The sequence below is a fragment of the Chinchilla lanigera genome, unplaced genomic scaffold (assembly GCF_000276665.1).
Source record: "Chinchilla lanigera isolate Chin_1 unplaced genomic scaffold, ChiLan1.0 scaffold00023, whole genome shotgun sequence".
NCBI lineage: Eukaryota > Metazoa > Chordata > Mammalia > Rodentia > Chinchillidae > Chinchilla > Chinchilla lanigera.
In genome coordinates this window covers 22510085-22537512 of record NW_004955424.1, presented here as the reverse complement: position 1 = coordinate 22537512, position 27428 = coordinate 22510085, and the positions used below count along the sequence as shown (strand labels likewise).

The 27428-nt window shown below is 36.7% G+C and overlaps 1 protein-coding gene across 4 annotated transcripts in view; it reads right to left on the bottom strand.

The window, feature by feature from the left end:
• Usp34 (ubiquitin specific peptidase 34) overlaps positions 1–27428 on the bottom strand; it is a 255653-nt gene that overhangs the window by 152432 nt on the left and 75793 nt on the right. For 3 of the 4 annotated variants that reach the window (XM_013514603.1, XM_005385744.2, XM_013514604.1), the window contains 9 exons: positions 20729–20854; positions 20436–20565; positions 18776–18811; positions 18205–18335; positions 17510–18120; positions 14852–15066; positions 11751–11866; positions 11535–11662; positions 2463–2552 (listed from right to left, as the gene is read on the bottom strand). In XM_013514603.1, coding sequence (XP_013370057.1) covers positions 2463–2552; positions 11535–11662; positions 11751–11866; positions 14852–15066; positions 17510–18120; positions 18205–18335; positions 18776–18811; positions 20436–20565; positions 20729–20854 — 1583 coding nt within the window. The remainder of the gene's footprint in view (positions 1–2462; positions 2553–11534; positions 11663–11750; positions 11867–14851; positions 15067–17509; positions 18121–18204; positions 18336–18775; positions 18812–20435; positions 20566–20728; positions 20855–27428) is intronic. The other variant, XM_013514602.1, reaches the window with a different exon arrangement.

Sequence of the window (27428 nt, the reverse complement as noted above, 5' to 3'; positions counted from 1 at the left end):
CTATGAATTTTAAAGTACCACTGACATCAAAACACTCAATATCTATGAGGTAGATAACATGCCTGGTAGTACACAAATGAGTCAGTATTAAAACTAATATACCATTCCATAAAGATAAACTATATTCCTTGGTTGCTACAACAGAATTTATTAATATATTGGCATATAGAAAACATACAGTATAAATTTATTGAATGGTTTTTTAAATGGCCAATTGTGTTTTTTAACAGTCTAAATACGCTCGGGAGGCTGAGGTAGAAGGATCATTGTGAGTTCGAGACCAGCCTCGGCTACAAAGTGAGCTCAAGGCTAGTGTGAACTGCACAGCAAGACCTCTTGAGAGAGATGACTGAGTGAGTGAAAGAGAGAGAGAGAGGAGAGAGAGAGAGAGAGAGAGAGAGAGAGAGAGAGAGAAGGGAAGGAGGCAAGGCAGGGGAGGGGAGGGAGAAGGGAGAAAGGGAGAAGGGGCGAGGAGCGAGGGAAGAGGGGAGGAGAGAAAAGAATTATGCTTATTTTAAAAAAGGATGGGCTGGGGATGTAGCTCAGTGGCATGAGTGGTTGCCTGGCAAGCCTGAGGTCATGAGTTCGATTCCCAGTACAAAAAAAAAAAAAAAAACTAAAAAGAAAAAAAGAAGGAAATTCTATTGCACTCACTTCTTCCTCACCTTTAGTGACTCCAAAATCCCCAACAGGTTCTTGGGGTTCTAACCACTATATATTTTTCTAGTTTATTTTCCTTTGCTGTTCATATATGCCAGTATCAGCATTTGGGACGCTGAGGCAGGAGGATCATTGTGAGTTCAAGACCAGCCTGCGCTACCAAGTGAGCTCAAGGCCAGACTGAACTGCATAGCGAGACCCTGTCTCAAAAAGACAAAAGAAAAAGTCTAAATAAAAAAAGAGAGAAAAGAAAAAAAAACAAAGAAAATGCCCATGTGTTAAGTTCTAAAATAATTTTGGAACAGTAGCATAAAATAAAAATAGCTGGGCATGGTGGCGCACACCTGTAATCCCAGCACTCGGGAGTCTGAGGCAGGAGATCGGTGGGAGTTCGAGACCAGCCTGGGCTACAAAGTGAGCTCAAGGCCAGCCTGAACTGCATAGTGAGACCTTGTCTCAAAACAAAAAAAAGGACAAAAAATAAAAATAGTGATAAAGACATTGGGAGATTTAAGGATTTGAAACTTCTACTACCATGTATTTCACATAATATCTATTAGTAATTAATCTGCTAAATGCATGGACAGTTGAGCATTAAAAATTAAAAATTTTTATTATTAAAATTCCAAAACTTCCAATGTAATTTGCACCATATCTTTACCATAGCCATGACACAGGTTTTCACATAAGTTACAATCACCATGCCAATAGTTCCATGAAGGCCAAGTGCTAGCATGAAACACACAGTAAGACATGGTAAGCGCCCAAGTACTTGCAGCACGTCTTCAGTTAAGGAACCTGATCTCTTCTGTCTCTTTGCTGTTTACCTGTAGATGTGCTAAGTTTCTCATTTTAAAATACTGCCCACTATAAAGTTTAAGAAATAATATGTACTCAAATGCTGAATGCTGCTATGCATAATAGATTTATAATAGATTTTTATTATTACTGATAATTAAATACAGCTCAGAGTTCTTTCACATCACAATATTACCTTTCAAAGAAATTCTTTTAACATTAGTCACAAATTCTCTACAAATATAAAGGATTTATAGGATAGTGTAGAGATTATCCCCAGCAGCTGGGCATGGTGGCACACGCCTGTAATCCCAGCACTCAGGAGGCTGAGGCAGGAGTTTGAGACCAGCCTGAGCTACAAAGTGAGCTCAAGGCCAGCCTGAGCTGCATAGCAAGACCTTGTCTCAGACAAAAAAAGGAAGAAAAAAAAAAAAAGATTATTCCTAGAAACAATTTCTAATAAAGGATAAAATTAAAAGAATCTAAGAACATATGGGTCTTATTCATTAGTTCTCTGCTGTGGCCACACACATTAAAAATCTACTTCCTAAAACTAAAGAATTAATTTCTACAGTACGATTTTCAAATTACAAGGAAAAGAAAAGTCAGATTTTTTTTTTTTTTACTGACAGAAACACAACCTTCACAGGGCTAACTGTTAGACAAATCCCAGAAAATGCAAAATTCAATCTTTCTTGGTATACAATAAAAGGCACTCAGCCATTTAAAACCATAATTGAGAACTATTATTTGGGGATGTGCCTATTCATTTTATTTATGTAGCAGTACTGGAGATCAGGCCAGTGCCCCTCAAATGGTAGGCAAGCAGCAGAAAAATTCTTTTAAAAACTTAGCTGGGTATTGTGGCACATGTTTATAATCCTAGCTACTTTGGAGGATGAAGCAAGGAGGATCCCAAGTAGATATTAACACACAACTTACTGAGACATCTGCATTCCCCGGGTTCAAATACCATAAAAATAAATTATGTCTTTATTACTTACATTGTAATCCAGTGTGTATCATAACTGCTCCCAAACTGCTGAAAAGTACCAAACAGTTTTGGAAGAAGACGAAGTGAAATGACTACTGATCTGAAATGGGAAAAACAGACATTCACAGAATAAAGTGATTTTAACTATCAAATACCAGCTTTTAAACAGAAATTCAGCTATTTAAAATCTGAAATGTAAAAGGATATAATGAATTTTACATATAAGTACTCCTTACAAATACGAGGAGTATATATACTAGCCCAAAATAATTCAAGCTTTTTTTGCTGGTGTAGTCACATATGCTAGTTAATACCAGCATTCAAGAGAGTGAGGTGGGAGGACCACAAGTTCAAGGATAATTTGGGCTACATACAGAGTTCAAGGCCGAGCTACAGAACAAGAGCCTAGTCAAAAAAACTTTTTAAAAGATCCAAATTGTAGAATTTCAATACACAACTTTTAAAATAAAAGACAGTAAACACCTGGGCACAGATGCAAAGGAAGAACATTTGAAGATATTTCTTCCCATGAAAAGATTCTTTAACAATTTATCACTACCATTTCCCCCTAATTATCACATACGATTTGCATTCATGTTGAGAACCACTGCCTTATGAACCATATTAATGGAAAGTACACCACATAGCTCATGTGTGAAGGAACAGAAAAGGGAAAGAAAATCACTCTAAAACCTCCGTGTGCACCAATCCTCTCAAAAGACCAGCTATGGGGAAAGGTCCTGACTTGTAAGTCCCAGAAGTAGGTCAGGGTTTGACTGCCTGAGTCTTAAAAGAAACAAATTCTAATAAGGCACTGAGTTTCTTCCTTCCTTTTTTTTCTTTTAAGCCTAGAAGTCAAATTCCTTTGATAAATTCAGAGACCACCACAGGGGCACAGGACAAACTCCTGACTGCTTAAACCTTTACTCATTAAAAGTATGTTTTGTTGTGTTCTTCTGAGACAAAGACTTAAAAGTGATGTTTGCAAACAATAACCAAACAGTGACTCTTCACAATGGCCTGCAGATGCTCAATAGGTAACTAAAAGCAGAAAGAACTTTGACCTTCATTTTGTAATAATTTGGATCCAATCCCTTCTCAGAGGTGGGCATGCTGTAGTCCCAGCATTCTGGAAGTCTGAGACAAGAGGACTGTAAGGTTTAGCCCAGCCTGGGCAACTCAGTAAAACCCTGTCCAAAAATATAAATAAATAAATAAAAATTAAAATAAAAAATTGAAAGGTCTGGGGACGTAGCATAGTGTGCAGGCCCTGGATTCACTTCTCAGTACTGAAGGAAAAAAAGAAGAAAATCCTTTATAAGATCAAACCTACCAACTATAAAATGTTACCTGAGTCATCAACTTTTGTCCAACTAGTTTTGATATGCTTACAAAATTCTATAAAAAGGGACTGTTAAATTCAAACTTCTTATAGTAGTAAAAATGCCGAATACCAAATTGTATGATCCTAGACAATACTGTCAATACTCCAAAAAAGCAAGGTACTAATTATACAATCAAGACAAACAGCTAATACATTAAACTGCCCTATTTTCTTGAGTCTAAGAACTTCTTTTTAACCAATAGCTTTATTACTAGTACGGTGTTCCTATAAAGACACTAATGCAGTCGTTTTTGTTTTTTCTGTGGTTCTGGGGCTCAAACCTAGAGCCTCACACACATTAGGCAAGGGGTCTTCCAACCTACATACCCAACCCTCTAATACACTGTTCTTTTGTCTTAGAACACAACGCAACCCATGAATGGATGACCTTATCTACTCCTGGATTCCATATCTAAGAAGTATGTCCTAAAAAAACATTAATCAGTATAAACAGTTGACATTATAAATTATAAAAAATTGACAGAGCCAGGCATGATAGCACATTCCTGTAATCCCAGCACTCGGGAGGCTGAGGTAGAAGGATCGCTTTGAGTTCAAGGCCGGTCTGAAATACATGGTGAGATAATGTCTCAAAAAAAAAGTTGATAAAATGTATATAAATAGTTACTAGAGAGAGAAAACAATTATATTGCTGTCCATTTCTTAATAATATGAACCTCTCTATACAAACAATATGTGACACACACAGTGATTTTACTCAAGAAATGCTTTCTACACATAGGCAAGAAATATGAACACATGGTTTAACATACCTAGAAATGGCTCAAGAAAAGGCAAAAACTAGTACAACGAATAGATTCCCAGAAGAGTCTCAAGTCAACTCTTGGGAGGCCAGAGATTTCAGAGGTACCTAGGCACAAGATATGGATCTACCTTTTATTAAACATAGAATACCAAATCAAATGATTACAACCCAATGCCTATTTCCATCCTACTCACTGGGCAGCAGTTCTACCTTATTCATCCTTGGTAACAAACACTAAGACTTTTCATTATGAGATCTGCTATTTTCAATTTTTCATGCTCTCATATTATGGCAACATTCTAAAAGCCAACGAATTACGTGTTTCTGTGCATAAGTTTAAAACTTTCTGTACCGCTGAAATGTTATTGTATGTCTCGAAAAACTAAGGCTAAATGTACATAGGATAAGTATTATATAACAGGAAGAGACTACATATATATGATTTAAATTTTAACACAGTTCTGAATAAATGATACAATTATGCCTGATTTATGGGAGACCATGATTTTCTTTTTCAGATCTCTACACTTCACAAGTAACAAGTCTATGTTTTATTGGTTTTTCTTTTGTTTTGCCTTACTGGGAACCGAACCCAGGGCCTTTGCCGTTAACTACATCTCCATCACTTTCTGTTCTATTTTTTATGCTTTGCTGTGACAGGTTCTTGCTAAGTTGCCCAGAGTAAACCCTCTTGCCACAGTCTTCCAGCATGAGTATATGTTATCACTTAACAGAACACCTAAGTTCCTTTGGCAAATGGAGTATGACCAGAGAAAAACAAAGAAAGTATATAACACAGTGCCTGCCTGACATATGCATGGCCCTCCGCCTGATTTTCAGTAATACACACACACAAAGAAAGGATGACATGTGTATGAGCCACAGCAAGCAAAGAACTGCAAAGAAAATTAAAATATACAAGACAAATAAAAAAGGAGAGAATGATGGCACACACTTGTAATCCCAGCACTTAGAAGGCTCACACAGGAGGACTGCTGTGATTTCAAGGCTAACCTGAACTACATAGCAAGACCCTACCTCAAAAACACACAAAAAACCTTCAAATACATTAAAATGAAACAAACTTCCCTAATTTTTTGGTCAAACATCAGAATTGTGGTAAACAAATTAAGGCTGCAATGGTCCATTTGTTTGTCATAGGGATAAATTTTCCTAATATTATCAGCACCCTCTTGTAATACTCCTTTTACTGTGATAGTAAGCTCAGGGCTAAGTATGGAGAAAGGGAGCTTACGATAAGAACAAAATTCTCAGTACGAGCACTGGTAACATTGTGGGCTGGAAATTTGTTGTGGAGAACGCCCTTCTCTTTACCATAGGATGTGTGACAGTATCCCTGGCCTGAAAGAACTCCCCTAGTCTCACTAGGAGTGACAACCAGAGTTATCTACCCATTGCCTCAGGAAAAATCATCTGCTAGAAACAATGGTTTATTCTGAAACCCAGATTAATAATGTTTACATGAAAACTTCACTAATCTCATCAGCTACTACGTACTTGACATGGTGCACGTATTTCCAGGCTGTAAATGCCACAATATTCCAAGTTTGTCATAATACTACTACCTGTCCCAGTAAGACTAGAAGGACACAGTAAACACCTAAGGAGTAACATTTGAAGACATAATTAACTCAATGCAACATTTTACCTTTACTGAATAGTCAAAAATCCATTAAATAATTATTCAGCATCAGATGTGCTAGTGCGCATGCTCAGCTAGTGCTCTACCACTGAACTACATTCCAAGCACTTGGGAGGCTGAGATGGAGGAATGTCACAAGTTCAAGGCCAAACTGGGCTACAAAGCAAAAAAAAAAACCAAAAAACAAAAAACAAAGAAAATGCCAACCCCAAAATAAATAAATAACTACTGTAGTGTTAGGATGTAGGGACTGCCTCAGACAAACGAGTAATGTTTCAATTTGAGAGTGGACAAACTGGTACAACACTTAATAAAAAGAATTATGGATTGACTATTTTTCATTTTATATACAAACTTTTAATGTCTGCTAAACATTTTGTCTGCTAAACTCCCTTACTTAAAAAAGAAGTAGGTGTTCACTAAAAAAAAAAAAGAAATAGAAACAGGCATAAAGAAGAAAACACTGCTTGGCGTGGTAGCACACACCTGTAATCCCAGCACTTGGGAGGCTGAGGCAGAAGGCTTTTTTTTTGAGGCGAGGGGAATCTCCTTGAGACAGGGTCTCACTATGCAGTTCAACTGACCTTGAGCTTACTTTGTAGCGCAGGCTGCTAACAATCCTCCTGCCTCAGTCTCCTGAGTTCTGGGATTATAGGTGTGCACCACCATGCCTGGCAGGAGGACCACTGCAAGTTTGACACCAGACTGGGCTACAAAGTGAGCTCAAGGCCAGCCTGAACTGCATAGCGAGGCCCTGTCTCAAATAAGACAAAAAGAGAAGAAGAAGAAAATACCTCTCAAATATTGTCAGAAATAGCCACATTTGGATATTATACTTTGGGCTATTTCTTGTAATCTTTCTAAAAATTTTTGAACAGATAGGCTTGTAAGGATTTCCCCATATCAACTATGTAATCTTTGAAAACAGGACTGTTTTGTTTTGTTTTGTTTTGTGGGACTGGGGACTGAACCCTGGCCTTGAACATGCTCAGCTAGTGCTCTACCACTGAACTACATTCCAAGTCCTTCTTTGTTTTCAGAGTCTCACTAAGTTGCTCACACTGGGCTCCAACTCACAATCCTCCTGCCTCAGTCTACTGAGTAGCTAGGTACACCACCATGCCCAGCTGAAAATAGGACTTGGGGGGCGGGGGAGGTTTAAGTCAGGTTCTCAATATGTAGCCTAGTCTGGCCTCAAATTCCAGCTCTTTCCGCCTCAGCCTACTGGGAGCTGGGGTTATAGGCATGCATGACCATGCCCAGGTGAAAACAGAATTCTTAATGGCTGCATGTTCATCTTTCACTTAGGGTTAGTTTACTAAAGTATAATAGACAAATATACAAGTACACAGTTCAAAAGTTTAAGGTAAACACATTTGTATATTATCACCATGCAGAAGCCTCCACCATGTCCCCTTCCATTCATGAACCCAAGGTACAATAGTTTACCTACTTTTAAACTAAATGGAATGGAGATGTACTACTTTATATCTGGCTGCTTTCACTTAATGTTATGTTTATGGAACTTATCCACACCCCTCCATGTGTTACAGTCATACACTACTGCTGCTATATCGCATTTTATTCTATAAACACTCCCTCCCTAATTATCGATTCTACTACTAGTTTTTGGCATTCAAACAGCTGTACAAAAGTTATTTTGGTTTTTTTGTTTTGTTTTTGTTTTTGTTTTTCGCCAGTACCAGGAACCGAACTCACGACCTTGCGCTTGCCAGGCAGGCGCTTTGCCGCTGAGCTAAATCCCCAGCCCCCAAAAGTTATTTTGAAAAGTGCTGCTGCCAACATTCTTCAGTGTCTTCTGGTAGGAAGCTGGATGGATTTCTGCTAGGTACTTATACATATGACAGTGTAAAGCAATACAATCACCCTTAAAATTGTACTTTCATACAGACCATTAAAAGCAAATCAACTTTTTCCTTTTTTTGGTTTTTATGAGACAGGGTCTCACTTTGTAGTTCAGGCTGGCCTTGAACTCACTATGTAGCCCAGGCTGGCCTCAAACTTGTAGAAATCTTCGTGCCTCAGCCTCCTGAGAGCTGAGATTAAGGCATGTGCCAAAAATTAACATTTTATAATTAATTAATACAAAAAGATGAAATAAAACCCAGCCATTAAAAGCATTTTTTTAAAAATGCCAAATAAAGTAAATGGTCTGCTTTAAAAATTCTATTTGTGATTTCTGTTAACTACACAAACCAGCAATTTTTCTACTTTGATTGAAGGTCCAAAAGTAGAAAATAAAATACTGCATATACTTTAAAAACTGCTATAAAAAGGGGAGAAAAGAGAGGGGAAAGGGAAATGAAAGGAACCAAGATATGTTATGCACAATTACCAACTCCCCACAGTGAATGCATTCGTTATGTACTCCAAACATATATTAATAAAAGATCTTTAAATTCAATTATAGAAGAAAATACCATAAAACATTCAGATATTCAACAAAATTATAGCAAGCATAGGTGGATATAAGCTATCACCATAAATACAATTTCATTCATCAGAAAAAGGAACATTATAAAAGCAGTCTAAATTAAGTGAAAGTTGAAACTGTACTAACTGAATAGCACTGAAGAATCAAGAAAATTGTAATCATTTAAATCTTGATCCCAGCACTCGGGAGGCTGAGGCAGGTGGATTGTTGCAAGTTCGAGACCAGCCTGGGCTACAAAGTGAGTTCAAGGCCAGCCTGAACTGCATAATGAGACCCTGTCTCAAAAAGACAAAAAAAAATAAAAACTTTAAAAAAAAAAAATCTTGATAACTATGTAAGTATGTGACAAAGATCAAATTATAGAAAAAACAATCTAATACTTTGGGATTTTTCATTTTTTTTGAACATGGACAAAACCTGTGGGATTTTTTTTCCCTGAAACATTACAAAAACTATTTATTTACATGCAAATAAATTTCTTTGATAAAAAGTAAAAAGAAAAAAGAAAAAACAACCTTTTAAAAATTAAATCTACTTTTACCACTGACAGTTAAGAACTGTACGTATTAAACCATACATATGACACTTTCATACACTGTATGCAGGTCATGGTGGCACACGCCTGTAATCCCAACACTCTAAGCGCATTGAGACAGGAAGACCCAAGTTTGAGTTGAATCAACTTAGCAAGAACCTGTCTCAACATAATAAAGGGAAGGCAGAGAGGTGGGGATCTAGCTCAACGCAAAGACCCTGGGTTCAATGGGGAAGGGGGGCAAGGAGCACGTGTAGACTGGTATGATGCTTAAATCAGGTAAAGAAAAATATCTACCTTCCTCAACATTGTACCTGGCTTATCATGTCTTTATGGTTAAGTTTTCAGTAAGCCTTCTTCTTTCTGAAGTGTACAGTTCATTTTTGTCATCTATAGTCATTCTACTGTGCCACCGCACACCAAAATTGCTTGCTCCTGACTTAACTATAACTTATTATCTACTGATGCACCTTTCCCCATCATTTCCTTTCCACTACTCTCACCACAGTCTCTGGTACCTACTACCCAGTTCTCAATTTCTATTAGATCAGCTTTTAGAGTCCGTATGTGAGAGGTGATGAGATGAGATGATGAGAGAGATGACTTGTCTTGTTCTGCCTGACTAATTTAACACAATAATCTCTAGTCTCATTCATGCTGTCACCAAGACAGGCCTTCATTCTCTGTGGGAGAGCAGCAGTCTTCTGCATGTATCTACTGCTTCTCTTTATCCAGTCACACACTGCTAGACCCTTAGGCTGCTTCCATTTCTCAGCTACTGTGAACAGTGCTGCACCGAACATTCAGGAGTCTCCTCAGCATGTCAACTTCATTTCCCTTAGACAGATAGCTAGTAGTGAGACTGCTGCATAATATATGCTAGCTATGTTTTTAAAATTTTTGAGGAAATTCCATGCTGTTTTCCGTAATAGCTGCACTAAATTCACATTCTCAGAAACAGCGCGCAAGGGTTCTCTTTCCTGCACACCTTTGCCACACTCATCATCTGTAGTGTTTCCAGTTATAACCTCTCTCCCTTAGGTAAGATAGCACCTCACTGTGGTTTTTGGTTTGCATTTCTCTTTTGAGTAATGAGCATTTTTTTCATAGACTCACCATCCATTTTTTAACCAGGTTATTTGTTTATGCACTATTCAATTTCTTGAGTTTGCTATACTTTCTAGACATAAACCTCTTATCAGATGCATACTTAGCATATATTTTCTCTCACTTTTGAAACCACTTATTGACCTATGAGTAACATAAATGAGCTGCATGTATTTAACAAAAAGGCTACTCATCTAATGCTTTTAAACACTATAAAAATTCAGATAGAAAACTCCTTTAAATGGAAAAACAGCACCATACACAACATGTTTATATGGTACTTTAAATTTAATTTCTTTTGCTTAGGTTCCTTTATATAAAATATGAGAGAGTTAAAGAACATTCAGGCATAAACTGAAAGCAAACCAATCACCACTGTGCTCCCATAATGAGAAGAGTACAGACATTTCTTGTTCAATGAATGAGTTCTGGTCCTGCACTGACTCATTAAATGAACTGGTTGCTAAGGAATTGTATACAGTACGTACATACATTATAATATTGAGAAGAAATGGTCAAAGAACATTCCCAACCTGATGACGTTGTTTTTACTTGCACAACTCTTACATGAAGTACTGTAATGTGTAACAGAACATAAACTATAGTACTGTATTGCACAGTACAATCAGCAACAGTTACAGTACTGTATAAACAAGGAATAGTGTACAAAAAAGACATTGAAGTTCTAAGCAAGATGTACAAAACTGTACCAAAAAAAAAAAAAAAAGAAAAGGAAAAAGGTCGTAAGTCCAAACAGTCATTAAACAGGTTGGTTGTTAAACGAGGAACATCATGTTATTAGTCCCCTGCTACTGTTACAGAGGATCTAACCAAGGGTCCTGGAGAGCGCTAAAGAAAGATGGGCATAGCCTCACATCCCAGCATGTGAGGCTAAGGCAGGGTGGACTGCTGCAAGTTCAAGACCAGCCTGGACTACTCAGACAAACTAACTTAAAAGACAAAACAAAATCAAAGTGCTGAAGAAACCAGTAAGTGACAAAATATTAATCCAGTAAAGTTTTTAAACCTTAAAAAACAATCATAGTAACTAAAAATAAAGGAATAATCATTTGAAAAGGGTACATTAAATATAACAAAAACACTACACCTTGTAAGAAGGCACCAAAAGAACTTTTAACTACTTTGTAAAAAATATTTAAATTCCTTTTTACCTGTTGTTTCCTAAATTTTCAAGGCAACCTTCAATGAATCTCATTCGAATCTGTCTATCAGTAAACCAACATACCAAGGAACAGAGAAGTTTCTCTGCTTCATTTATTAATCCTTCAGAAAGATTAACCTAGAAAAAAATGTATATACATAAAGTTACTATTTATCTTGATTTCATTATGCTATGATTTTTTTATTTTTTGGCCTAAATAACTTACAGCATTATCATCTTGGACTATATCCCACAATAATGTGTTTCCTTTCTTGCAAACATTATCCAAATTAATGTCTGTCACAGCATTACTGTTGAACTGATGTTTATGAACTGCAGGTCCTGTGGGAGCAAAGCAGAGCACACTACAGAAGAATGCAAGTGAATGGACAAGGAATTACAGCATTCATCAAGTTAACAAATCTGAAGAAAAGTGTAAAAAATAAAGCTCTTCCTAGATCACAAAACAAAAGCACAACATTAGCACAATTACTGTGTTAATGGAAATAAGTAGTACTGTTTAGAGTTAAAGCTAACATAACAATTTTCACAGAAATATATCTTTTGTAAACAAGGAGGGGAAAAGGAGTTGGAGGGAAGCAGAATGGAAAAAAAGCAATCAAGACACATCATGTGGGCTGGGGATTTAGCTCAGCAGCACAGCACCTGCCTGGCAAGCACAAGGTCGTGAGTTCGATTCCCGGCACCGGAAAAAAACCAAAAAAAAAAAAAAAAAGACACATCATGTACAAGTACAAATGTCATATGATGAACGTGATCATTTTGTAAACCTAAGATGTACCAAGAAACCATTTTAAAGAAGAACCAATTTTTTTTCCCATAGTCCCTACTGTTACTATCCCATACCAAGAAACCTGGACAGAAATTTTTAAATATTTAAAACTCAGGAGGCAATTTATATGAAATAATTCTTAAACCAATGCACATTCCTCAAGATGACCATTTGTATAGTCTGTTATAATCCACAGCACCAAGAAAAAAATTATTTGTACTGGATGATTTGCCCAAAACAGACAAATGAAAAGTTTCTATTATAACAATACTTCCTAAGAGGTAGGCTAAATAAATAATAACTCATTCTATTAACTAAGTAAAAAAAAAAAAAAAAAAAAATGCTGGTGTTTTTGGTTTTTGCCATACAATTATTGAACAGAGAGCCTATGCAGTGAGCTACAGCCCTCATTTTATTTCATTTTTTAATCTTGAGACAGGGTATCATTAAGTCATTAAATTGCCCAGCGAAGTTCAAATTTGCAATCCTTCTGCTCCAGCCTTGCAAAGCCCTGGGATTACAGGCATGTGCCACCAAAGCTCAGCTTTATATATATTTTTTGGTTTTTGAGACAGAGTCCTGCTATATAGTTTAGGCTGGTCTTGATCTTACAATGTAGTCCAGATTGGACTCAAATTTGTGGCAATCCTCCTGCTTTAGCCGCCTAAGTGCTGGGATGACAGCTATGCACCACCATACCTGGAGAAATTTACTTTTCTTTAAAAAAAAAAAAAACTTTACCATGAAATTTACCTATGTAACTATACATATATAAGGATTTCATTAAATTAAAAACTGTGACCATCACCTTAATCCAGTTTTAGAACATTTTTACTACCTCACAATGTTCTCTGTTCCTAGTTATCCTCTGACTGCAGTCCCCAACCTTTTTTTTTTTTTTTTTGGTGTTTTTGAGACAGGGTCTCACTATGTAGTTCAGGCTGACCTTGAGCTCACTTTGTAGCCCAGGCTGGTCTCAAACTTGCAACAATCCTCCTGCCTCAGCCTCCCAAGTGCTGGGATTACAGGCATGCACCACCATGCCCGGCCCTGCCATCCCCAACTTTGACCTGTTTCTTCATTCCCATAAATTAGCCTTTTCTAGAAAGTTCATGGGAAAGGAATTATACAATATTCTTTTTTATCTAGCTTCTCCCACTCAGTATCTTCTTTTAAGCATGTTCTTGAGGTATATTCATGTTGTAGTGTATTCCCATATACTATTATACAAAAATATTATATTTTATTGATATATGCACCAGGTAAAGAACATTTGGAAAATACCTAGTTTGCGAATGTTATGAATAATGCTGCCATAAGTGTCTGTTTAATAAGTTTTTGGATGGAACCATGTTTTTTCCTTTTTCTCCTTAAACAGCTAAGAACGGTTGCATGCTGATTGATTGATAGATACAAATATACATAAAAATTTTAAAACTGCCAAACTAAGCTGGGTGTGGTGATACATACTTGTGATCTCAGCACTCTTGGAAGCTGAGGCAGGAGGATCACAAGTTTGAGCTCATCCTAGGAAATAGTGATTCCTGTGGTTTACACCTAGGAACATCCCCCACCCCCTGCACAGGTCTGCCTCATGCCACTCACAGATGGGCTTTGGGGAAGTGAGTGGATCATAAGAGGGACATTCTGCCATGGCAAGCACTGCCTCTCCTCTACACGCCACTCTCCCTTGGAGGCAGCAGACTATGCACTGAAACCTCTATGAACTCAGAGCCAAATAAACCTCTCCCCTTTTAATGTGGAGATGCCAGGCATTCTATCTCAGCAGTAAGAACAGTGAGTAAGACAGTGACTTAGTGAGACACTGTCTCAAAGTGAGAAGTAAAAAGGGCTGTAGGGTATCGCTCGGGGAGAGCGCCCTGGGCTCAACCCTTAACAATGCCAAAAAATGAAGGGAAAAAGGAAAAAAGAAAAAGAAAAGAAAAATGTCAAATTGCTTTCCCAAAAAGGTTGTGCCATTTTACACTCCTACCAGTAGCATATGGAAGTACCCCTTCCTATGCACCTACATCCTCCTTTTTATGGTCGCTTGTTAATCTGAGTCACTGTGACATGTATTTGGCAGAATATCACTGTGGTTTCAACATGCATTCATTATGAATTAATAATCCTGAGTAGCTAGTCATGCACTTATTCATACTATAATCTTCAGTTCAAATTCTTCATCACTTTTTAATTAGGTTGTCTTAGTGAGTTATAAAAGTTTCTACATATTTGATACATGATCCTTTTACTAAACACATAATCTCAAAAATTTTCTCTAGTTCATAACTCATCTTTTGGAGGGTAGCCCAAAGTTAATTTTATAGAAATAAAATGAATTAAATTGGTACATATACCAACTTCTAATAATGCATATAATCACATACTGCAAATGTACAAACACAATTAAAAATTAAGAAATAAAGTCAACTTTATTAAAATATAATGAGGTAGTTAACTGCTGATACCTTTTACTAGTATAAACTATTCTTGTTTTGAAGAAGGTAATATATTTTACTTCAGAATCTTACCTTGACTAAGATGTTCGTGATAAATAGATGCTAAATTAGGAAGGTGTTGTTGGAGATGAGATGTTAGCTCTGCATGTGAATTAATCTGAACTAGCTCCTCTTCACATCCAGATTCCTCACCATCAAAATCAGCCATATTTTTTTCTGATTTTGCACTGACTTGCGAGCTACTGCAGCTAACGTCGTCTGCACTTAGCATATCATCAACCATATGCCTATAACAAGAAAAGCACAAAGTATTTATAAATTTAAACATACTTTATGAATCACTAAAAAAGCAAATCTCTTAAAACGCTGCACAAAAATTACTACACAAGCACAAATGAAGCTATATTTCTATATAGCTGTTCCTGGTACTAGGCATGAAAAAAATGTTCTGGTAGTACTGAAAACTGAACCCAGGGGCTGTACACTGAGTTATATCCCCAGCCCCTTTAAACAAATTTTTTTTTTTAGTCTAAGACAGGGTCTTACTAAGTTACCTAGAAGAGACCTGAACTTGCACAGGTATGTACCACCACACCTGATTTGAAGGTTGTAACAATACAGAATACTGACAGCATTACAAAAATTCCAATGTTAGAACGGCTGAATAACTTTATAATAAACATACATCTTATCTATTTTATAGCATATACATATTAATATAACTCACTGGAATATGTTCAAAGGGAGTAATTGTAGGCAAAATGAGTAACAGTCATTGTTACATCTTATTTTATAATTTCAAAGTCACAATGTGAAAAAAAATTTTTTTTTTTGAGTTAAGGGCTAAGTAGCTGAGGCTGGCCTTGAACTCACTATGTAGTCCAGACTGGCCCTGAACTCACTGTCTCCCCCGGGCTAGGATGACAGGTATGCACTACCACACCCGGTTTAAAAAAAAGATTATTTACATTTGTTTATACAACTACAAAAACGTGGGGCTGGGGATTTAGCTCAGCGGCAAAAAGCGCCTGCCTGGCAAGCGCAAGGTCGTGAGTTCGGTTCCCGGTACCGGAGAAAAACCAAAAAAAATAAATAAATAAAAAAAAAACAACTACAAAAACGTAGCTCAGGTAGTGTCTAGCATGCTCAAGGCCCTGGCCTGCGTTTACTCCTCAGTACCACAAAATTTTAAAAAGCCCAAAACACAAATGAAAAACTATCAGAATATTCCAATGTAAGGGTTTAATCTAGACACAGTTAATATTAACTGGGGATTTCTTTAACTGTGGAATATATGATGGAAAAGTTGCAACAAAACTTTACTACCTAACAAATAACATATGTAAATACCGTAGGCATCTGTAAACACTTGTAAGTTGTATAGTGACTTACCCACAGTTTGGTTTATGTTCACGTGTTCACTTTTTAAAAAATGTAACAGCCTATAGAAAATTATCTCACCAGAGTTTTAAAAATAAAAAGCGTATTGTTTTACCTCCTGTAGAAAAAAAAATTAAGAGAGACTGGAGGTGCAGCTCATTGGTAGAGTTTAGTATGTACAAAGCCCTGGGTTCAATTCCTACACAGCACAAAAATATAATTGGGAAACTTCTTTTTTTTTTTAGTCTTTTGGATAGAGTTGTGCTATGTAGTTCAGGCTGGCCTTGAACTCACTATGTAGTCCAGACTGATCTGAAATCTGTGGCAATCCTACTTCAGCTCAAGTGCTGGGATGACAGGCCTGCACCACGACACTTGGCAGGGTGGCTTTTAATAGAAATCCAATACATCAAGCTCATTTATATTTTAATGTACTGTCATTGCAGAATCTATTTCCTAGGCTATTATGTGTAACAAAAGGATACCAAGCACTCACTTGAAAACATACTGTCCTATATACCCCAAAGAATGTAAAGACAAAGGATAAACAAACATGAAAAAGAAGAAGTTTAGGGTTGATTTAGAGACTCACAAGCGTTATCAAACACACAGAATATGGTAAGTACATATGTTTATGTCTTTAACTCTTTTTTGTAAAAATTGCCCTATAAGCAGATTTAATACTGCTTGTAGAAACATCTACTAAATTGTGATGATGAAAAGAAAAATTTTATGCATCTTCCCATTTTAGGATACTAATAAGAATAAGCTCCACTAAAGTTTTTTTCATTATATGTAAATTATATCCAAGGTATTTAACAATGTTATTAATTTTTCTTTCAATTCCCTCACCTATAAAAAGGGAACAACTATACCTTTTCTTATGAGTTTATTGTGAAGATTGCATGGAATAATGTAATTGTTTCAAAATAAGTGCTCAATAAATGTTAACAGCTATTACTATTGTCATTGTAAGTGGAAATATTGAGTTGATGAAACACAAATAGTGGTTTATAATAGAGATTAAACACCTAAGAAGAAAAGAAATGCAAAATAACTTTTATACTGACTCATTTGGAAATATTTTATATATTACCGGTTTAAATAAAATACTTCCTATTTCATTTTGCCTCTGTTTTGCCCAACATAAAAAAATTATTGAAAGAAGCACTTTAAAAAAATGATGTGCCCCATATAAAAAAAATGTATGTGTGACTTGCATTTATACTCTGTACTATACTGTTAACAAATAGTACTCATCTAGAATAAATTACAACTGAATAAATACTAGTTACAATAATTCCCCTTGAAGGAAATATAAAGTGAATATTTATTTGTAAGCTGACTTACCCATCATGGTGGTGATGGTGGTGATGGTGGTGATGGTGATGCTGTGGACCAATAAACTGCCGACAATTAAATAATTCATTCCCAATAGTTTCCCCAAGAAAGTCCCCAGTTCGTGTGATACAAGACTCCTGAGAACCTTGTGCTATATGAGCAGCATTCATTTCCCCTGAAATATCATGTTCTGGGTCTTCAGAGTGTGAACAGGCATCCAGCATTCGTATTCGATTATCTACTGATGGTAATGACTCAGTGTTAAAAACTAGGTCCTTTCCAGTTCCGTTGCTTGTTCCATTTCTTTCAGATGGGCCTTGGGAATCCCCTAAGCAAATGCCTCCTTGACTTTCTAACTTTCTGTTCCGAAGATCTGTACCACAACCGCTTTTGGGAAGGTTATGACCATGATCATCATCTTCATCTTCTTCTTTAAGGGCTTCAATATCTGCAATGTCTTCTGACTGTACCTCACTTCCAGGGCTTCCAGCTGACTGGCTTGCATGGCTAGAGTTGACCTCATTGCTAGATCCGTCACTGTGCCCACTACTACTACCAGGACCACTGCTTCCATCCTCACCACTGTTGGCAGTTTCATCAGAACTTCCTTGCATGGATTCCTGTATTTTGAAACAAACAGATTTAAATTAAGGATGGCAGGAATATAAAAATCCCTCTCAAAGGGGGAGAACTTATTTCCATACCTCTGTGTCTGAGAGTCGCTGTTGCACATGTTTGGTTCTATTAATAAGCTGCTCATCCATTTCAATGTCACTGCCTCCGCTCTGATGTGTATCACTGTTATCACTGCTTTGAGGACTTGCTGCAGGTGACCCTATAAAAAATAGAATTTCATTTTTACTTTTAATTTGTATTAACTTAGCTCTAACAGAAGTGCATTATTCTTTGATTCCTTGAGCTATTTAAAAAAGTTTTACGCTAAGCAGCCAAAATTACAATCTCAAAATTTGTTAACATTTGCCAATTATTTCTAAAGAGATTATATATGACCTCAATTAAAAGTCAAGAAACTGATGGTTTTAAGCAAAATGTGTAAAATGATGGATGGGGATGAAGTTCAGTGGTAAAGTGCTTTCCTAGCATGCGAGAAGACTTGGATTCAATTCCAAGCAGTCTAGAAATAAAAAAAGATGAATAACTAGTTTCAGGTTTATACCTTCTTCTGAAGTGTATTACATAAAGTCAGTAACTCTAGAAGATCACCAAAACAAAACTGTAAGTTGTACTGTCATGCATTTCTAAGACTCAACTTACAAGGTGATGGAGCTGCCCTTCTGAGCTCTTCTTCCTCTGAAGGAAAAAAATGGGGGAAACATTCTAAGTGACTGAGTTTTTTGGGACAGCATGTCAATTGTTTATATTATGTAAGATACAGATAGGGAAACCTTGAATAGTTGTGGGTACTTGCACAGAAAAGCCTAGTAGGAGGCAAATACTAGGTTTGAGTATATAAAGTTTTAATACTCTATTTTTTGAAACAGGGTCTTGCTTTGTAATGCAGGGTGGCCTTGAACTCACTACGTAGCCAAGGTTGGACTCCAACTCACAGCAATCCTTGTGCCTCAGCCTTCTAAGAGCTGGGATTACAAACACTGCCACCACACCTGGCAAGTACATAAAGTTTCAGAAAGTCCTTGGAAGCTATATAAGGGAAAGACACACATAAAGCATCTGACATGGTAGAAATTCTTTGAAATAAAAAACCAAAAGATAACTCTAAGCTGGGCATGGTGGCACACACCTGTATCCCAGCACTCAAAGGCTGAGGCAGGAGAACTGCTGCAAATTCAAGGCCAGCCTAGGCTACAAAGTGAGTTCAAAGCCAGCCTGAACTGCACAGTGAAACCCTGCTTCAAAAAGACCCTCCCCCCAAAAAAGATAACTCTATTATCTTTTACTGTTAAAATTACTTCAGAAATGAAAATTTTTGTTTTTCAAAGCAAAGAAAATGGAAGATTAGAAAATTTAAGGACCGGGATACAGCTCAGCAAGCACAAGTGCCTGCCTGGCAAATGCAAGGTTCTGAGTTTGATTCCCAGTACCAGAAAATGAAAATTCGGTAATTACTGGAAGTTTATTACTATCCTTAAAGTGAAGGGTTAACCAAAACCAGGAACCAACCACAATTTATTAACCCCTTCATATACAGTCTCTCAAATCACAAATTTATCTTAAAATTATGACTGAACTCTGGGCACAGTGGTGCACACTTACAATCCCAGCACTTAAAGAGGGTTGAGGAAGAAGAATCCCTTGTTCAAGGCCAATCTGGGCAACTTAGTGAAACACTGTCTCAAAAAAAAAAAAAAAAAAAAAAAAGCCCAGTGTGGTAGATATGATTATAATTCCAGAACTTAAGAGGCTGACACAGGAGGATCATGAGTTCAAGGCCAGCCTAGGCTACACAGCAAGTTGAAAGCCAGCTTGGACTAGAGAATAATCCCATGTCAAAAATTCTAAAAAAGAGGAAAGGGAAAAAAAACTGGATTGTGAGTACAGATTGAGCATCCCTTACCTGAAATGTTTGGAATATAATGTGTTTCAGATTTTGGATATTTTCAGATTTTATAAATGTATTTCATGTATTTTGTATTTGGGGGAATGGTAGGTAACCAAATCTAAACAAAAAATTCTTTTACATTTCATATACACTTATTATACGGCACTTCAATCTTCAGGCTTATACATGGCTTGAAGGTTATTTTACTTTTTCATTGTCTAACCCATCACATGGGGTAATGTGTAGAATTTTCCACTTGTGGCATGCTGATATTCGAAAAGTTTTCCATTTGGGAGCATTTTGAATTTTGGATTTTCTGATCAGGGATGCTCAACATGAATTAGCAGAAAATACTTCAAATGTCACTGATAAACTTCAGACAACTCACTTCAACATTCAATACACTTTACTAACCTTTCTTATTACCAATGGGAATATTAGTGTTTAATAAAGATGCAAAAGAACTCTGTTTAGATAGCTGAGCCTTAGCTGCTAGTGCATTATTCCATAATGCTTTAATTAACATGGATGCCAAGTACAATGTCTGAAAAAGAAAACATGATTACAGTTAGAGCTCTTTTGGTAACACTATATTTAATACTGTTTTCATACAACTGAAGTACACTAACAAGCGACAAAAAATCTGAATCATAAAATAAATGTTTACATTAAAAAAAATTTATATTATGTTCTGAATGTCTGATTACCTGTTCAGTATGAACACTTGGCTCAAGAGCTGAGACCAGATTAAGGAGATGTCTAAGTGGTACAGGGTCCAAATTCTTGATAAGTGAAGGAAATAAGTCATGTATGTATCGACTACAATGCTTCAACTAAAAAAAAATAAGTACAGAAAATGTTAAAAAATAAATATCCTGCATAAATAAACTTACTTGATATCAGAAGTTTACACAGTTTCAAAAGTTGAGAAGCTGGCCAATACACTATTACTTTATATGCTGGTTAAAAAAAACTACCAAATTCCATAAATGGCATACTGAAAACACGCTTAAAGTAAACATACTGAAAATAAAATTAGACCTAAGCATATTTATCTTAACCAAATAAACCACAAGCTTCTTTCCTAATCAAGAGAAAGCCCACAATAAAGATAGCTTCCAGAATCCAAGTATGAAGACAATTCAAATGTAACGTATACACACACCGTCACTAAAAAAGTTAAACACTAAATTAAAGTGGAGGCAATGATAAATAAATTACAATCAGGAGAAAAATATTTCATACATTATCTCATATAAATGTTATTTTAAAAGGATGTTTAAGTTTAACAATTTTAACGGGCTTTATTTTCAATTCTAGAAGAGGCAACACTACATTCATAAAGTAAGTGTTCAGATGATCTAAAAGCAGCAGAGGTTTGTTTTTATAGATAGAACAGAACTTGAAGAAAAGCAGAAACTAAAACACAAAACTGATTTTTTTTTTTTTTTTTTTAAAAGACAGGGTCTGTCTATGCTGGTCCCTCTCAGTTTGACCTTCTGCCTGAGAATTTCCACTGTGAGGGTAAGGTCATTTAAATTTACTCAATGTAGGAGGACTACTGCTACTTCATTTCCAGTACCGGAGAAAAACCAAAAACAAAAAAAAAAAAAAAAAAAAAAAAAAAAAATTAGGCCTTTTCACCATTATTCAAAATATTTTTTAAATTTTAAAAATTTGATTGGTATATATTTGCAGTATGTAATGACAGTTGTGGCTGGGAGTTGGGACCTGTACATAACATATCCTACTTCTTTTTATTTCCCCTCCCTTCCCACCCCTAATGAGTATTTCTCTAAGTTATTTTCTGGAGTATACAGTAGAAACTCTTAACAAAAAATCTACATAGTAACCAACAGGATGTGGTATTGGAGGCCTCTAATCCCAGCACTCAAGAGGCTCATGCAGGAGGATCATTGCAAGTTCAAGGCCAGCCTTAGCTACATTTTCTTTTTTTTCTTTTTCCTTTTTGAGACAGGGTCTCACTATAAACTTCAGGCTGACCTTGAACTCACTTTGTAGCCCAAGCTGGCCTTGAACTTGTGATCCTCCAACCTCAGCCTTCCAAGTGCTAGGATTACAGATGTGCGCCACCACATCCGGCAGCCTTAGCTACATATTAAGGCTAGCTTGAACTACACAGTGAGAACTTGTCTCAAAAACTACACACACATACACACACACACAAACAAGGAAATACAAAGATTCTACTGTTATAAGTCGAAATACACAAAACCTTAAAGGAAATTATAAAATTTATGAAAAATAAATGCCTTTTTATAATCACAAAACTGCTAACTGCTAAATCAAGGCAAAGCAACAAAGCTGGCACAGTGACACACACCTATAATCCCAGCACTTTAGAAGGCTGAAGCAGAAGGACAGTGAGTTCAAGTACAGCCTAGGCAATTTAGAGACTTGGAAAGAACATCTTTCAAAATAAAAGATGAAAAGGGGCTGGTGAGCCAGGCATGGTGGTGCACAATTGTAATCCCAGCAGGGGAGGCTGAGGCAGGAGGATCACCACAAGTTCAAGGCCAGCCTGGACTACATAGTGAGACCTTGTCTCAAAAACATACGTACATACATTCAAAAGAAAAAGGGCTGGTGATATGGCTCAGTGCAAATACCAGCCCTCTCCCTCAAGACAAAGCAACAAATAAAAGGTAACCAGTTTGAGGGCTCTCAGGTAAAAAACCTAAGGCTGAAATTTCCCATTATTTTCAATACATAAAATGTCTATCTGAAGTATAGATTTTTATTCTAACATACTGATTTTTATATTTCATAGATGGAAACCACATGAATTCTCTATTGCCTTTCCTACCACTGAAAATATGCAAAAGCCAATTAATTCTTGAAGTATTAAGTAAAGCAAAATAAAAAAAAATTTTGAAATAATTCCATGTTGGTAAAACCTCTTACAAACCATATTATTTCAACATTACTTACCCTAACACTACTAGCTATCCACTAGGAGAACAACAGGAATTTGGCAGTGTAGCTCTGTGATAGGGTACCTACCTACCATATGCAAGGCCTTGGGTTTAATCCCCAGCACCACAAAAAAAGAAAAAAAAAATAGAAGACAGCACTTTAAAAAACTACAAATACCATTTGATTTAAGGAGAAGTGAATAATTAACTAACTACAAGTTTACCACTTTTACTTGTCTTATTGGAAGAATGGTTCATTTTAAAACAGAGTCTCACTAAATAGTCCAGGTTGACCTCAGCTTCTGAGTGCTGGGATTACAGGTATAAACCACTATGTATGGCTACAATGTTTATTTTAATATAGTAATAATTAACATTATATAGACTATATTAACAGTTTGTAATTTTTTTGCAAAACGGATGATACACATTCTCTGATTAAAATGTGATAAAATACAGAATTCCTGGTTTTCTGCCAATTTAATAATTAATGAAATGGAACTTCCAGAATAGATTTAATTTAGAAAATCAAATATCTTGGACCTGAGTATAGTAGCACAAGCCGTAAGCCCAGCCCTCTGGGAGGCTGAAGTGAGAAGATCAAAAGTTAAAGTCCCACATGGGCAGTTTGGCAAGATCCTGGCTCAAAATAAAATAAAAATATTTTTTAAAAGGCCAGGGATATAGCTCAATATGAAGGCTCTCAGTTCAATCCTCAAAATCACCAAACAAAAACAAATACCCACCCCAACTTGTTGGTCAGCATTAAACAACAAGGTCCTTGAGAAAAATGAAATCCCATGACCATATGTTTGCACAAAACATATTAAAAAAAAAAAAAATTAAAATCACATTCCTCTAAGATCCTGGTAAAGATGGCAGTATAAAAATTGCTTACAAACTATTTTCTAGTTATTAAACAGAAAAGAAGGAAAAGCACTTAAGAAAAGGTGGCAGAATAAAAGTGTCAAGAAATCTATCTCTGGGGCTGGGGATTTAGCTCAGCGGCAAAGTGCCTGCCCGGCAAGTGCAAGGTTGTGAGTTCAGTTCCCGGTACCAGACAAAAACCAAAAAAAAAAAAAAAAAGAAATCTATCTCTGTACCTAGACAATAAATGTAACAGCAGGATCTTCAATGTCCCAACAGCTACTCATTCTCAGCCTTATGACCATCCACTGTATAAACAGCAACACAGGTTTCTAGTGACCCAGCTGGAGCTAGGGTAAGAAACAAGAATCATGTCCTCCAAACAGGTGTCTAACTGGCGATGTACAGGTACAAAGGCAGATTAACACTGGCCCAGAAGTGATGGCACATGCCTATAATCTCAGTACTTGGGAGGCTAAAGCGGAAGGCTCACTGAGAATTCAAGGCCACCCTGAGCTACATAGTGAGCTCAAGGCCTGCCTAAACTACATAGCAAGCTTCTGTCTTAAAAAATAAAACAGAAACAACTGTGTACTCAAGGCAATTTAGAGAATATGCCATGGGAAAAGACCTGAACATATTAATGTACCATAAACTGTCATATCTGTCTAGGGTTAACCCTACATGAGAAAAAGAATCACTTAAAAAACAAAAAATGCAAGAATTTATGTCCCACTCAAAGTAATAAAATTAATCTAGAGAAAATGAAACTCAAGAGGCTCACTTGCTGGACTTCACAAATGCTCTGGAACACCTATCTCAAAAATACTCAAAGATCTTCAGCACTACCAAAACAAAACAGGGGCTGGGGATTTAGCTCAGCGGCAAAAGCACCTGCCTGGCAAGCGCAAGGTCGTGAGTACGGTTCCCAGTACCAGAGAAAAACCAAATAAAAAAAAAACCAAAACCACAAACAGAAAATACCCACGAAGAGCTAAAGGAGAACAATGACACAGAAAAATAATGCAGTAACAAAAGAAGACCATCAACAGAAAAATCACGAAAAAATCAAAATCTAGAACTAAAAGGTACAGTATATACCTGTATAGTACATGAAATGAATCCTATATTGTAAAGGTTCAAAAGTAGCTCCAAGTGAGCAGAAGAAAGAATCAGCATAATTAATCCCAGTACTTGGGAGGCTGAAGTAGGAGGACCACTGCTCAAGTTTGAGGCCAGCCGGGCATGGTGGCACACGCCTGTAATCCCAGCACTTGGGAGGCTGAGGCAGGAGGATCACTGCGATTTCGAGACCAGCCTGGGCTACAAAGTGAGCTCAAAGCCAGCCTGAACTACATAGCAAGACCCTGTCTCAAAAAGACAGGAAAAAAATATCAAATTTTGAGGCCAGCCTGAACTACATAGCAAGAGTTTTTCTCAAAAAAAAAAAAAAGAAAGAAAGAAAAGAAAGAATAAGAAGAATCAATAAATCAATACGTGAAAATAGGTCAAATAAGGAGGAGGAGCAAAAATGAAGGACGTGCTTATAATCCCAACCCTCTGAAAAGCTGGGGCAAGAACATAGTTTGAGCCTACCCTAGGCAACTCAGCAACACATTGAGACCCTGTCTCAAAATAAAAAAGAGCTGAGATGTAGCTCTGTACAAAGACCTTGAGTTCAATCTCCATTATCACACAAAGAAGTAAAAATCAATAAATATGAAAAGCCATCCTGACACCATGAAGGAGATGAATATTCATTCTGAGAATTTCAAAATGAGAAAAAGATTACTTCAAATGGGTAAAACTATTTCAATGTGATGAAAAGACCTGAATCCAGTAAGTTCAACAAACTCCCATTAGAGTAAATTCAGAGACCCACAGAGACAATACAATCAACTATGGAAGGCCAAAAGGGTTGAGTGTGTTGGCATACACCTGTAATTCCAACACTCAGAAGGCTGAGGCAGGAAGACTGACATAAGTTTGAAGCCAACCTGGGCTACATAGTGAGTTCAAGGCCAGTTTGAACTACATAGCGAGACCTTGTCTCAAACAACAACATAAAAGAAGGCCAAAGGAAGGGAGAAATATTTTAGGGGAGAAACTATTCATTATATGAGAGTGCTGCAATAAGAGGCCTGGGGTTTCAGACATGTGCCACCAAGCCCAGTCCATACAATGAATATACAAAGGAAGTTCTATTACACAGTACAATATAGATAAGTTTGAAGATACTGTGCTGAACAAAACATTCTAGTCACATAAGAACAAATATTGTATAATATTTAATACGAGATATCTGGAACAGTGAAAATCCTATGAATAAAAAGAGGAGAGGTGCCAGGGGCAAAGGAGAGCGAGAAAATAAGGAAAAAAGCCATTCAATGGGGATAGAACCTGGTTTTATAATATGAAAAAGCTCTAGAGATCTGTTACACAACAATGTGAATACACTTAGCCCTACTTAACTCTATGTACTCCCCCACCTTTGGTAGCTTGGGGGACTGAACCTAGGGCCTTCACAATGGGCTATACCCCCAAATCCTTTCTGTTTCCTATACTGAAACAGGGTTTTGCTAAATTGCCCAGGTGATCCTTCTGCCTCAGCCTCCCACACTGCTAGGATTACAGGCTTGTCCAGTTTATACGCCTTTTTAAAATCACAATTGCCAAAACTTTTAAAGAGCCAGGTGTGGTGGTACACACCTGTAATACCAGCACTTGGGAGGCTGAGGCAGGAGGATTGTGAGTTTGAGGCCAGACTGGGCTACAGAGCAAAACCCTGTCTCAAAATAACCAAAAAGCAAAACAAAAAACTAAAGAGATTACCAAGACAAAAAAGATATTATTGATAAAATATTCAATACAAAAAGAAGGAACAGAGGGAGAAATGAAAAAATCTGGTGATCACATTTCAATAGATCCTGAAAATATATGACAAAACTTCACATAAATTCATGATTTAAAAAAACTCTTTAGAATGTAAGGAATTTACACTAAACATAGAAAGAAATAGGTAGATAAAGATATTTACCTTAAACATTAAAACTTAAACATTAGATATTTTACCTTAATTAGAAATTAAGATATTTACCTTAAACATGAAAAAGGCCACATATGAAAAGTCCACAGCTGACAAAAAACTGAAAGCTTTTCTTTAAGATACAGGATATGGTAAGGACATCCCCATCTACTACTTCCATATTTAAATAAATACTAGAGGCATTAGATAAAACAGAGAAATAAAAGACATCCAAACTGGAAATAGAGAAAAAAATGCTTATACACGGTATGATCTTACACAGAGAAAACCCTTGAGATACCACAACAGCAACAAAAACAAACACGTATCAGATTCGAGAACAGTGGCACATGCCTGTAACTCCAGCAATTAGGAAGCTGAGGGAGGAGGATAGGCATGAGTTAGAGGTCAGCCTGGTCTACACAGCAAGACCCCCATCTCAGAAAACCAAAAAACCCAACTCCACCTCACCCCTCAAAACACCTATCAGAGCCAATACATTAATACAACAATATTACCAGATACAAAGCTAACACGAAAAAGTATCAATGATTCTACATACTATAAATAAAATATCTG